The sequence below is a fragment of the Muntiacus reevesi genome, chromosome 14 (genome assembly GCF_963930625.1).
Source record: "Muntiacus reevesi chromosome 14, mMunRee1.1, whole genome shotgun sequence".
Taxonomy (NCBI): Eukaryota; Metazoa; Chordata; class Mammalia; order Artiodactyla; family Cervidae; genus Muntiacus; species Muntiacus reevesi.
This window is the reverse complement of record NC_089262.1, coordinates 32,559,046-32,572,767: the sequence shown is the minus strand read 5'-3', so window position 1 is coordinate 32,572,767 and position 13,722 is coordinate 32,559,046. Positions and strand designations below refer to the sequence as shown.

At 39.0% G+C, this 13,722-nt stretch overlaps 1 protein-coding gene across 1 annotated transcript in view; it reads right to left on the bottom strand.

Annotated features, from left to right (window-relative positions):
- WDR70 (WD repeat domain 70) overlaps nt 1-13,722 on the bottom strand; it is a 274,164-nt gene that overhangs the window by 250,726 nt on the left and 9,716 nt on the right. Inside the window, exons 4-5 of the mRNA XM_065905250.1 lie at nt 10,338-10,458; nt 5,960-6,152 (exon numbers count right to left, since the gene is read on the bottom strand). Of these exons, the coding sequence (XP_065761322.1) occupies nt 5,960-6,152; nt 10,338-10,458 (314 nt within the window). The remainder of the gene's footprint in view (nt 1-5,959; nt 6,153-10,337; nt 10,459-13,722) is intronic.

Sequence of the window (13,722 nt, the reverse complement as noted above, 5' to 3'; positions counted from 1 at the left end):
AGTAGAGCGAGACTTCTGCTCTGCTAGGCAGGACTATGCCCAGGCACAGCAGGAAGAAGGTACAGAAGAAAGAGATCTCTGCCCCAATTCCCAGAAGTACCTTCAGCATGAAGTCTCTCAGGGGAGTGTTGTTAGGAGAAGCACACTGACTGAAACTGCCCACCCTGGCCAGGAACCAGGGTAACCATTTGAGTGAGTTATTTTATGACAGGAGGTCCCAGTAAGGAATACGGAACTAATAAGCCATCACCAACCAGAAGAGTTTGGGAAAGGTCTAAGTGAGACACCACACTTCTGACCACGTCCCAGAATCCTTCTTGCTGGCATCCATCTTGGCTGAGCAATGAGTATGCCACCAGGAAGGACGAGTCAGGATGATGAGCCAAAGACAACCCGGAAACTAATCCCATCACCATAAAGCCCGAGACTGGGAGCCAGCCACCAGGCAGAGCAGTTCTCCTGGGTTCCCGTACCCCGCAGCTCTCTGCCCGGGCGCCCTTTCCAATGAAGTCTCTTGCTTTGTCAGCCTATGTCTTCCTCAGACAATTCTTTTCTGAGTGTTAGACAAGAATCCACTCCTGGGGCCCTAGAGGAGGTCCCCCTTCCTACAACACTTTGAGTGAAAAATTTTAAAGTACTCAACTTGATGAGGATAGGAAAAAAACTGTATGCGAAGGTTGCTGGATCTACAGTAAGAACCAATCTATCTGTGAAACTGTGAAGAAACAAAAAGAAACTCATGTTAGTTTTGCTGTCGCACCTCAAATTTGCAAGTTATAGCCATAGTGCATGATGAATGCTTAGTTAAGATGGAAAAAACATTGTATCTGCACAATAACATATCTTGAGAGAGAAGGAAAGACCACATTCACATATAGGCATACCTTGTGTTAATGTCCTTTATTGAGTTTTTACAAGTTGAAGATTTTGTGTCAACTCTGCTTGGAACAAGTCTATCGGCACAATTTTTCCAATACTTTTTCTCAATTCATGTCTCTGTGTCATGTTTTGGTAAATTTCACAATATTTCAAACCCTCCACCAGTAAAAAGATTACAATTCACTGAAAGCTCAGACAGCAGTTAGGGGGTTTTAGCAATAATGTATTTTAAAATTAACATATGTACCTTGTTTTCTTTTAAATATAATGCTGCACTGCACACTTAACAGACTATAGTATAAACATAACTTTTATATGCACTGGGAAACCAAAAAGTTCTTGTAACCTGCTGTATTTCAACATTTGCTTCATTATGGTGCTCTGGAACCCAACCAGCATTTATCTCCGAAGTATGCCAGTAACTTTTATTACAATATATTGATATAAATGTTCTAAGTTACTGTTGTCTCTCACTGTACCTAATTTATAAATTAAACTTTATCACAGCTATGTATGTATAGAAAAAACACAGCATATATAAGGTTCAGAACCATCCGTAGTTTCAGGCATCCACTGGGGTCTTGAAACATATCCCCCCTGGATAAGGGGGGACTGCTGTATTTCTTCTCTGGATCTGATCTCATCAGCCTCATCTTTCCATTTCCCTCTAGTAAGAAAACTCAGCTACACATAAATCACATGACGATTTCACCACAATATCAAGTGTATGTGCATGCTCAATCATGTCCAACTCTTTGTTACCCCATGGATTGTAGCCTGCCAGGCTCCACTGTCCATGGAATTTTCTAGGCAAGGACACTGGAGTAGGTTGCCAGTGCCTACTCCAGGGAATCTTCCTGACCCAGGGGTTGAACCCATGTCTCTAACGTCTCCTGAAATGGCAGGCAAATTCTTTACCAACTACATCACCAGGGAAGCCCACAATATCACGTACTTGCACACATTTAGGTCCTCACTATAGCAACATTATTTCTCCTCAAAACACTCTTCTGACTTCTCTGTTCTCTCTTCCTCAGCCCACTGTCAGCCATACAAACCTGCATTAGTCAGCTGAGGCCACCATAACAAAACACCACAGAATGGGTGGCTTAAAGATCAGAAAGTTATTTTCTCACAGTTCTGGAGGCTAGAAGTCCACAACCAACATGCCAGAAAACTTGATTTCTGTTGAAGAATTTTTTCCTATCTTATAAACAGCCACCTTCTTGTTCTTATGTGCAAACCTACCTCTCTGGTGCTTCTCTTCTTATAAGGATGCTAATCCTATTTGGATCAGGCCCACCCCTATGAGGGTTTCCTGTAACTTAATCCTGATTATGTCTGAAGAGGCTCGTCTCCAAATACAGTCACACAAAAGGTTAGGGCTTCAACACATGAATTTTGGGGGCACACAAACATTTGTAATGAACATAACAAAACTCATTCTCACGTATTATAGTTCAACCCAAATATTATCTACACTATGAACTACACAAAATAACTAAACACTTTTTTTCTTGTCTATAGCATATTGTGGTCTAGATATGTAGTTGTTGGTTTTTCTGATTATCCAAGTACACTTAAAAGAAAATGTTGGATGAGGGTTCTATATATGTTCAATAGATAAAACTTGTGCATTTGTATTGCTAAAATCTATACTCCAATTGCCAGCTTAACAATCTCTGAATTGTTTCTAAAAAAGTTTCCATTATCACTGTAGGTTTCTCCATTTCTCCTTATAATTCTGTCAATTTATACTTTGATTATATTGTGTTAAAATGAACACAGGTTAAGGACTATCAAATTTCCCTGGAGAATAAGTTGTTTCTTTTACCATTAGCGATATGCAGATGACACCACCCTTATGGCAGAAAGCAGAGAACTAAAGAGCATCTTGATCAAAGTGAAAGAGGAGAGTGAAAAAGTTGGTTTAAAACTCAACATTCAGAAAACTAAGATCATGGCATCTGGTCCCAACACTTCATGGCAAACAGATGGGGAAACAGTGGAAACAGTGACAGACTATTTTGGGGGGCTCCAAATTCACTGTAGATGGTGACTGCAACCATGAAATTAAAAGACGCTTGCTCCTTGGAAGAAAAGCAATGACCAACTAGACAGCATATTAAAAAGCAGAGACATTACTTTGCTAACAAATGTCCGTCTAGTCAAGGCAATGGTTTTTCCAGTATTCATGTATGGATGCGAGAGATGGACTGTAAAGAAAGCTGAGCACCAAAGAAATGATGCTTTTGAACTGTGGTGTTAGATAAGACCCTTGAGAGTCCCTTGGACTGCAAGGAGATCCAACTAGTCAATCCTGAAGGAAATTTGTCCTGAACATTCATTGGAAAGACTGATGCCGAAGGTGAAATCCAATACTTTGGCCACCTGATGGGAAGAACTGACTCAATGGAAAAGACCCTGATGCCAGGAAAGACATTCATGAGCAGAATATGCCTGAATGTTTCAACCCAATTGGAAAACTTTTTGCCTTTTAAGTAGCAATTATTGTGAATACTGATATATAGTTGACCTTTGAACAACACAAATTTGAACTGCACAGTTTCACTTATAGGAGGAATTTTTTTAATAGTAAATACTACATAGTACTACAAGATCCACAATTGGTTGAATCTGAACACGTGGAACTTTGGATATAGTGGAATCATGTAAATGTGGGGCTGTCAATTATAAAAAATTGACAGATTTGTGACTGCTCAGAGAGCTGGTGCCCCTAATTCCTGCATTGTTAACGGACAACTGTATTTATTTTCATGCCTAACAAGTTATTTTTGTGACCTTGATTTACCAAGATTTTCATCTACTTTTTTCCAGTCTTTCTTTTAAATGTCTGAAGGCATTTCAAAGACATAGCAACAGTATTTCAGTGCTAGTGGTACGGATCAATAAGTGGGTACACTTTCTGCACAGAATTTAAAACAAAAATAAACTCAACTAAAGATGAGACTACTTTTTATTATCACCAGGTGCTGGCGATTGCTTGTCGCTATAATTAGTGCTGAGTTTTGCTAATATACATGTAAGCTTCAAATAGGCATATTTTTATCACTTACCTTTTAACAGACATTGCATCTACATGAAGTTAGCTTGGTGAACTTGCAGTTAAACCTCTGTACCACATACAGCTACACACATTTTCAGATTACATTTTTACTGGTTCAGAATCACCCAAGCTTACTTCAAGGGTAGTTTCTTATATCCAATCCCTGCTGTACTACATGTTCTTGCACTTAAACAGTACATTCAAAATAAACAAACAGTGATTATTAAGTTAAAGAAACAAAATGATATCTTCCAGTCTATTATTCTTCTAATGCCAGGAAAAAAAACAAATGACGACAGACTAGGTTGGCAGAGGATTCAAAAAGGGAATGTCTGAATTGCTCAATAGTTTCATCAAAAACATTTTAAAGCAAAGGATCATTTAATGACAATGTATGCCATAATTTAGCTATTTTCTCTGATTTTTGCAGAAGACAACATTAGAAGTTTTTACCAAATATATTAGAAAATAATGGATTTTCTAGAAGAGATATTAGTGAAAATATTTTAGGAACAGAGATATTTAAAAGCCACTAGAATTTATATTTAAAAAAAAAAGATATGGTCAAAACTGCAGTCTCAGGAAATTATCATAAAACAAGATTTCTAATGAAACTGCCAAATTTATGCCTCTTTTCCTAATTTTATACATGTGAGCATGAAAAGCTTTATTAAACTATGAATAAACACATAATGACAATTTTGATATACTGTGTACTAAACACAAATAAGCAAAGTATGCCCACTGATGAAGTCAGTGACACATTTGCAAAGGCTGTCAGTTTCTCTTCTGACCATTATTGTTTGTTCCAGCTCATAATTATTACTGAAAATAATCTGTCACAAATAGAAAGGTGTTTCTTAAAAATGACTGATTCTAGGTATCAAAAATACAAAGTACATCAAAGTTCCTTTTACTATTTTGAAGGTTACACAATTTATTTCATTTCTTTGGGAACTTACTCTTAAAATGGTAACTTGCAACTTGACTTAAGCTAATCTAAAATTAACTAACATCTCTAGCCTGCTCCGGAATAATAAGATTTCAAAATGAATGAACTGATTCCACTCTCCTGTCTTCCACATTATCACTCACAGACATTTCAAATCCACTTTGTTTTTAAATCTTCCCAGATTTATTCATCATCAACATTACTTTCATTCAATGCTACATAAACTTAACAAAATGCATAATAATGTTTTAAAACATTGTCTCCTGTTGTCCATTTATTATTTTTGAGTTCTATTTACTTATTCCTGAAATACATCCTTTAGAGTTCTTTCAACAAGGGCTGTCAGTAGTAAACTCAGATTTTTTTTTTTTAATTTGCTCTCAATCATGAATAACTATCTAGCAGGGAATTGATCTCTACACTACTCTAAAAGACACTACTCCAGTGAACTATTTTTCTAAATTAATTTTTATTGGAATATAGTTGGTTTAGAAATGGTGTGTTTGTTTCTACTGTACAGCAAAGAGAATTAGTTATACATATGCATACATTCACTCTTTTTTAGATTCTTTTCCCATATAAATCATTGGTGGTTTAGTTGCTAAGTCATATCCGACTCTTGCGACCCCATGGACTGTAGCCTGCCAGACTCCTCCATCCATGGGATTTTCCAGGCAAGAATACTGGAGTGGGTTGCCATTTCCTTCTCCAGGGGATCTTCCCAACTCAGGAATTGAACCCAGGTCTCCTGCACTGTAGGCAGATTCTTTACCGACTGAGCTATGAGGGAAGGTGAGTACATAAATCATGACCGAGTACTAAGCAGAGTTCCCTATGGTATACAGTAGGTGCTCATTAGTTATCAATTTTATATACAGTAGTTTCTGCATATCAATCCCAATCTCCCAACTTATCCCTCCCCTACCTTTCCCCCTTGGAAACCCTAAGTTTGTATTCTACATCTGTGACTCTGTTTCTGTTTTTCAAATAAGTTCATTTGTACCATTTTTTTTAATATTCCACATATAAGCGATTTCTTAAATTACCACCGAAATACTTACTTCCTCCTCTTCTGAATCACCATCATCATCATCATCTTCTTCCATATCTTCTGCAAGAGGTGGAGGCAGAGGACTGAGAACGGCCTCCACAGGATTAACTGGTCCTTCCACCATTTTCAGGGGTAAAGGGGGGCCAATCAACTCATCATCAGAAGAGCCAGAGCTCTCATCACTCTCACTGCTACTTGAGTCCCTGAAAATACAGAAACAGAAACCCACTGCCTTTGCTGCAAAGAAGAACATACTCCGGAGATGGTGTTAATTTCCCATGAAGCCCTGTTTCTCCTTATAACAACTGAGTTTTTTTAAATGTTTTTAAATTTGTAATCCAAACATTAATTGTGTGGCTCAAATATTTATCTTTTGAATTATATATATAGTTCTTTCTTAAGTAATGTCAAAAAACACATATTTTAGTTGTTAATTGTATGATTAAAAAATAAGCAAAAAAATTTGACTATATTTTTAAAACATATTCATTTTTTTCAGGAAGAGTAATGTTCTTTCATCTATTATTTATTGTTTGAGGACACATTTTGTATGAGTTTTTTTCTTTGAAATTTTGTTAAGTTGTGTTTTATGGTCTACGATATGGTAAGTCTTGCATATTTTATGTAAACTTGAAAAAAATAAGAATTCCCATTGTTGGGCTGAGTGTTCTGTAGACATCAATCAAAGGTGTTGGCCAAGGGCATCCTTAAGGTTCTTTCTCACCTTGCTGACTCTGAGCTCACTGTCCATCAGTCAGAGACATGAACGCTGACATCTCACACTAAATGCAGATGTGCCTATTTCTCCTTTCAGCTCCTTCCCTTTCTGCTTCGGGTGTTTCAAAGCTCTAATGCTAGGAAAGCACATTCAGGATTACCATGTGTTCCTAGAGAACTGCCTTCAAATACTATTTAATCTTAAGAAAGTAAAAAACTTCTCTTATCTATCCTATCTAAATACAGTTTAAACTCAAAGACAAAAGCTCAGAGCAATTATATGTTAGAGGCCCATCAGACAATCCTCATGAACCAGCAAAATAACTAAGGAAGAAAAACTACAGAACACTACACCATAAGAAAGAAAACCATGGAGAGAACAAATGCCTCTATTCACTGTGTGTGAATACAATCACTGTTTGTCATGGGAGCAAATAAAGTAAGAAATGAATGTTACCTCAAAAGGTTTCAATACATTGTCTGAAAAAGAAATTATTTCTCACTGCTAATCCAAGTAAGATGAGTTGCTAAATTGTTAAATGTAGCTTCCTGGGACTGTAAAAGATACCTTATTCTAACCTAGATGCCCATCAGCAGATGAATGTATAAGGAAGCTGTGGTACATATACACTATGGAATATTACTCAGCCATTAAAAAGAATTCATTTGAATCAGTTCTAATGAGATAGATGAAACTGGAGCCCATTATACAGAGTGAAGCAAGCCAGAAAGATAAAGACCAATATAGTATACTAACGCATATATATGGAATTTAGAAAGATGGTAACAATAACCCTATATGCAAAACAGAAAAAGAGACACAGATGTACAGAACAGACTTTTAGACTCTGTGGGAGAAGGCGAGGGTGGGATGTTCAGAGAGAACAGCATTGAAACAAGTATACTATCAAGGGTGAAACAGATCACCAGTCCAGGTGGGATGCATGAGACAAGTGCTCGGGCCTGGTGCACTGGGAAGACCCAGAGGGATCGGGTGGGGAGGGAGGTGGGAGGGGGGATCAGGATGGGGAACACATGTAAATCCATGGCTGATTCATGTCAATGTATAGCAAAAACCACTACAATAATGTAAAGTAATTAGCCTCCAACTAATAAAAATAAATGAAAAAAAAAAAAGATACTTTATTCTAGGCAGTATCCTATTGATTCTCAACTATTTTTCTACCCAACACATCAGAGAACTATCATAAGTAAGAATGAAAGTGTCAGTCGCTCAGTCATGTCAGATTCTTTGTGACCCCATGGACGGTAGCCCACCAGGCTTCTCTGTCTATGGGATTCTCCAGGCAAGAATACTTGAGTGGGTTGCCATTCCCTTCTCCAGGGGATATTCCTGACCCAGGGATCAAACCTGAGTCTTCAGCATTGCAGTCAAGATTCTTCATAGTCTGAGTCACAGGGAATCCAACAGGGACTATTATATACTATCATTAAAGTCTTTATCAAACACCTCTATACATTCTGTAGCCACCACCATCCACCATCCCTCTACTGCCTTCCCCTTCATAGAAGATTGAGAATTGCAATTCTAACAATCAATCTATCAAATAATTTTACAGGAGTCAAAGTGTCTTTGCCATCTAATGAAGTCTCTTCAGTATATAAGTGCCATGAAGGCAGAAATTTAAAGTCTGCTGTGTTCCCTGTTGTGGCTCTATCAGCTAAATGATGCCTGACATCAATAATAACTGAAAAGGGACTTCCCTGCCAGCCTGGTGGTTAAGACTCCATGCTTCCACTGCAGAAAGGGCACAGGTTCAATCGGTGGCAGGGAACTAAGATCCCACATGCTACGCAGCGGTGGTTTATTCACTAAGTCATATCTAACTCTTGTGACCCCATGGACTGTAGCCCACCAGGCTCCTCTGTCCATGGGATTTCCCAGGCAAGAATACTGGGGTGCATTGCTATTTCCTTTTCCAGGGGATCTTCCTGACCCAGGGACCAAACCCCAGTCTCCTGCATTGCATGAGGGTTTTTTACCACTGAGCCACCAGGGATTTCCATATAACACAGTACTGGCTCCTTGGCTACAGTAAAAAGATTTACCTTAATATTTTGTTTCCCAAGTCCCCATTGTCTCACCAACCTTACCTGCTAATCGGAAAGTAGGCAAAAGAGATTTCTATGCAGTTTTCCTATGAGATGACAGGTGTTCTTCACTGGCTTTCATTCTCTCTCTCTCTCTACCCCCCTCTCTCTGCCTGTCATTATTTTTCTCCTTTGAGCTCGGTGCCCCCGTGCTCCTCTTGGGCGCACAGGCAGAATATGATCAGCTTTTAGCTGGGTTGTGGGGCCTTTTCTGGCACCAGTACTACAGATAGCTTTTATTACAGGCTGAATTGTGTCCTCAAAACATTCATATCTTGAAGCCCTAACTTGCAGTACTCCGACTATGACTGTATTGAGAGAGCTTCAGAGAAGTGATTAAGCTAAATGATGTCAGTAGGGATGGGCCCTATTTTAACTGGGGTCCTTATAAAAAGAGAAGACTTGAACAGAACTTAGGGGAAAGACAATGTGAAGAAATAGGGAGAAGATGGCCATCTACAAGCCAAGGAGAGAGGCCAGTGAACCCCGCCTTCATGTTGATCCTGGACTTCTAGCCTCTCGAACTGAGGGAAAATAAATTTCTGTTGTTTCAGCCATCCAGTCTGTGCTAGTTTGTGATGAAAGCCATTACAAACCAGTACAGCAGCATCTCCTCTCTTTTCTCCCCTTAATTAGCAAACTAAAGAAATATATGGAACATCTGCCATAAGCAAGATACTGTGCTGAACACAGAGAGAGCTGGAAAGAAGTACAGGATAAAGAGAAACGTAAGACACTGGGCTTCCCTGAGAGTTCAGAGGTTAAGAATCTGCCTGCCAATGCAGGGGACAAATTTGATCCCTGGTCGGGAAGATCCCACACGCTTCGGGGCAACTAAGTTTGTGTGGCACAACTACTGAGCCCCCACACCTAGAGCCTGTGCTCCGCAACAAGGGAAGCCACTGTAATGAGGGGTCCATACACCGCAACCAGAGAGAAGCCCCTGCTCACAGCAACGGAGACCCAGAGCAACCACAAAGTAAACTTTCAAAAAATAGTTTATATAACCTATTTGACAATTTAAAACATACTTCAACAACAGAATTCTTGTATTATTCCACCCAGATTTGGAATATGTATACCTATTTATACTGCTTGAAGTTCTTAGTAATTATGTTGTATAGTATCAAATTTCACTTTAAAGTAATTTTAATTTTAATGGCTGCTTTCTCCTATCACTCGATGAACTTTACAATGTGCCACTGTTTACATTCCTTCTTAGTTATAAAGGATCCTACCAAAAAAACTTATCATGAATACTTTGGGGAAAGGGACAAAAGACATAAATGACAAAATAAACATTAAAAAAATAACCAACTTGTCAATATCTTTCCAACTTTACACAGTTATACTCTGCAGTCAAAAGGCATAGATTTTAATGCTACACGTGGAATACTTTAGAAAAAATCAATTGATTCACAAAGTGACAAAGGACTTTTTCGTGGTCCTAGAGATACACAACTGCCTGAAATGGGAGGAATCATGCAAGCCTTTTAGTATGAGGAACTTAGCCTAAATTGTGTTACTAACACCTAGAAAATGACAGTAAAGACAAGCACCTGGAAGATGATTTAGAGCAAGCTCTGGCCACACTCGAGCCTGAAGATGTCGGTTCAAGATCTTCATTTTGTCTTCTTAATTCTTTCTCTCTGTTCATCTCTTCCTCTCTTTCTCTTGCTTCTGAAAAGATTATAAAAATTTTTTCAACAGACTTCAAAATTTATTGTTTAAAATGTTGAAAACTAACAAAATTACAAAGATATAACACATGAGTGTTACCAGTAATAGCAAAAAACTATCACTCTAAATGCCCAACACTGAGAAAACGACTGAATTTTACTATATATCAACATAATAAAAAAAAATACAGACAACAAGAACAGTGACAGAAGGGAATTCCCTGTCATCCAGCGGTTAGGACTCAGTGGTTTCACTGCGCTGGCCCAGGTTTAATCCCTGGTTGGGGAACCAAGATCCTGCAAGCCAGGTGGAGTGGCCAAAAAATATATATATATAGAAAATACACAAATCTGGGAAAATATTAACAGACATGCTAAGCAAAATTAGCATGTTAAGAGTATAGGAACCATGACTGCAGTATGTAAAAAGATGTGCCAAGTGACAAGAAAGTGTTCAAATATAAGATTTTGGGTAACCTCACTTTTTAATATTTTAAACTATAAATTCAGCACTTCCTTCCTTTCTGACCTGCCCAAACTGGATTTTTGGCCACAGACGACACTAAAATTATGAGAAAAACTGAATTACATTAAGTTTCCAGAGGTTTTTATTACCTTGGAAAGACAAAACAAATTTATCCAAGGAAATCTAATCTTTCTCCTCTGATAATTTCATTCAACAACTGGGGGAACATAGGAAGGAAATTAATTATATGAATAAGGCTTGTTCTCGATTGCTACCATCTTCAATAACCTGAGATAATCTTTAACACTTTAAAAAAATTTTAAAAGTGAAGAATAATACACCCAAAGTTAAGCAATATCAAAGGGCACTCACTGGAATGCTGCACTATTCAGGGTCTTTTGTTGCAGGATATAGAGGGTGAGTAACAAGGAAATAGACAGCAAGCATCAACAACTAGTCATTCATTTCAAACATGGAAGATAAAAAACTCTCCAGGAAGAGGTAAGGCATAGTCACATTAATTTTTCTGTGCTTTCCACTGGGCTGAGGTGGGTTAGGAGTTAACACGCTGATGCTGGGGAGGTTGAAAACACTAAGAGAAGGATAATGCCCAAATTTAAGAGTGAGCCTGCTGGGCTCCTACCTTCATCCTGCCTCCCCAGTAATTCCCTCTGTACCCTCCAGGGTGAGGGAGGGCAGGAGAGGTTGGGAAGTGAGGCGGGGGAGGCCACACTCGGACTGCAGGCTCAGGTTTTAAGGGCAGTTCTGACACTAATCAGGAATCCACACTAAGGCACACATCATTAGTCACCTATTAGCAGCTACTTCTCCCTTTTTCCTTGCAAAGAAAATCACAGTTCTCCTGATGCTGGGCCCCTTCCTGTCCAGAAGGAGTAAAGTTTGATTTCAAGTAAACCATAGTGAACCTGCAAGGGCTGTTTTTGCAACTGATGTACCACACTAATACTGGCTAATAACACATGAGAGGAAGTCAGCTGGAGGTACATTTGAGAAAGGTTTTCTTACTCCTGAAGAGTTACACAAAAGTCTTTCAGCCTGTGGATGTGGTCATCTGTATGTTAACAAAATTTTTAGTCATGAGGACAGTAAGTTTAGAATAAGACAACATTCTAAAGCTGGCAAAGCAGAAAAAAGGGGGAAAATCTTTAAGTCATTCACATCAGGATTCAGAAGATGGAAGAGTCCCATTTCAGAGCTCTTGTCATGGTGTAATACTAAACTTTTCTTATTTAAGTCATTTTGTATTAGGTCTCCTATGACTTCTTTGGAATGAAAACAGTGACTTGGCTCCAAAATCACTGCAGGCAGTGACTGCAGTCATGAAATTAAAGACGCTTGCTCCTTGAATGAAAGCTATGACAAACCTAGACATCGTATTAAAAAGCAGAGACATCACTTTGCCAACAAAGGTATGAATAGTGAAAGCAATGGTTTTTCCAGAAGCTATGCATGGATGTGAGAGTTGGACTATCAAGAAGGTTGAGCGACAAAGAATTCATACTTTTGAGCTGTGGTGCTGGAGAAGACTCTTGAGAATCCCTTGTACTGCAAGGAGATCAAATCAGTTAATCCTAACGGAAATCAACCCTGAATGTTCACTGGAAGGACTGATGCTGAAGTTGAAGTTCCAATACTTTGGCCACCTGATGTGAAGAGATTACTCACTGGTAAAGACCTTGAGGCTGGCAAAGATTGAAGGCAGGAGAAGGGAACAACAGAGAACAAGATGGTTGGATGGCATCACCAACTCCATGGACATGAGCTTGAGCAAACTCCAGGAGATGGTGAAGGACAGAGAAGCCTGGTGTGTTGCAGTCCATGGGGTTGCAAACAGTTAGACATGACTAAGTGATTGCAGCCATAAAATTAAAAGACACTTACTCCTTGGAAGGAAAGTTATGACCAACCTAGACAGCATATTAAAAAGCAGAGACATTACTTTGCCAACAAAGGTCCATCTGGTCAAGGCTAAGGTTTTTCCAGTGGTCATGTATGGATGTGAGAGTTGGACTGTGAAGAATGCAGAGTGCTGAAAAATTGATGCTTTTGAACTGTGGTGTTGGAGAAGACTCTTGAGAGTCCCTTGGTCTGCAAGGAGATCCAACCAGTCCATCCTAAAGGAGATCAGTCCTTTCATTGTTCATTGGGTGTTCACTGGAAGGACTGATGCTGAAGCTGAAACTCCAATACTTTGGCCACCTCATGCGAAGAGTTGACTCATTGGAAAAGACCCTGATGCTGGGAGGGATTGGGGGCAGGAGGAGAAGGGGACGACAGAGGATGAGATGGCTGGATGGCATCACTGACTTGATGGACATGAGTTTGAGTAAAGTCTGGGAGTTGGTGATGGACACGGAGGCCTGCCTTGCTGCGATTCATGGGGTCGCAAAGAGTCGGACACGATTGAGGGACTGAACTGAACTGAAGTGACTGAACGACAACAACAACAATCTTTATAACAATCCCTAAAGCAGAAACTTCTTTTACTTCAGCTTTAATGGGGTATAATTGACAAAACTGTAAGACAGGTAAAGTGTACAATGTGATGATTTGGTACAAATACACACTGAGAAAGAAATCTTCCCATGGAGTCAATGAACACAACCATCACCCCACATATTTATCCTGTGTTTCTTTCTTTTTTTGTAAGAACAATTAAGTTCTACTATCTTAGCAAATTTCAGCCATATCCAATACAGCTTGGGGTAAATACTACTATCTTCACTTAATAGTTTAGGAATTCAAATCAGAGAAGTAACAGCTACAGTAAGAGCAAAG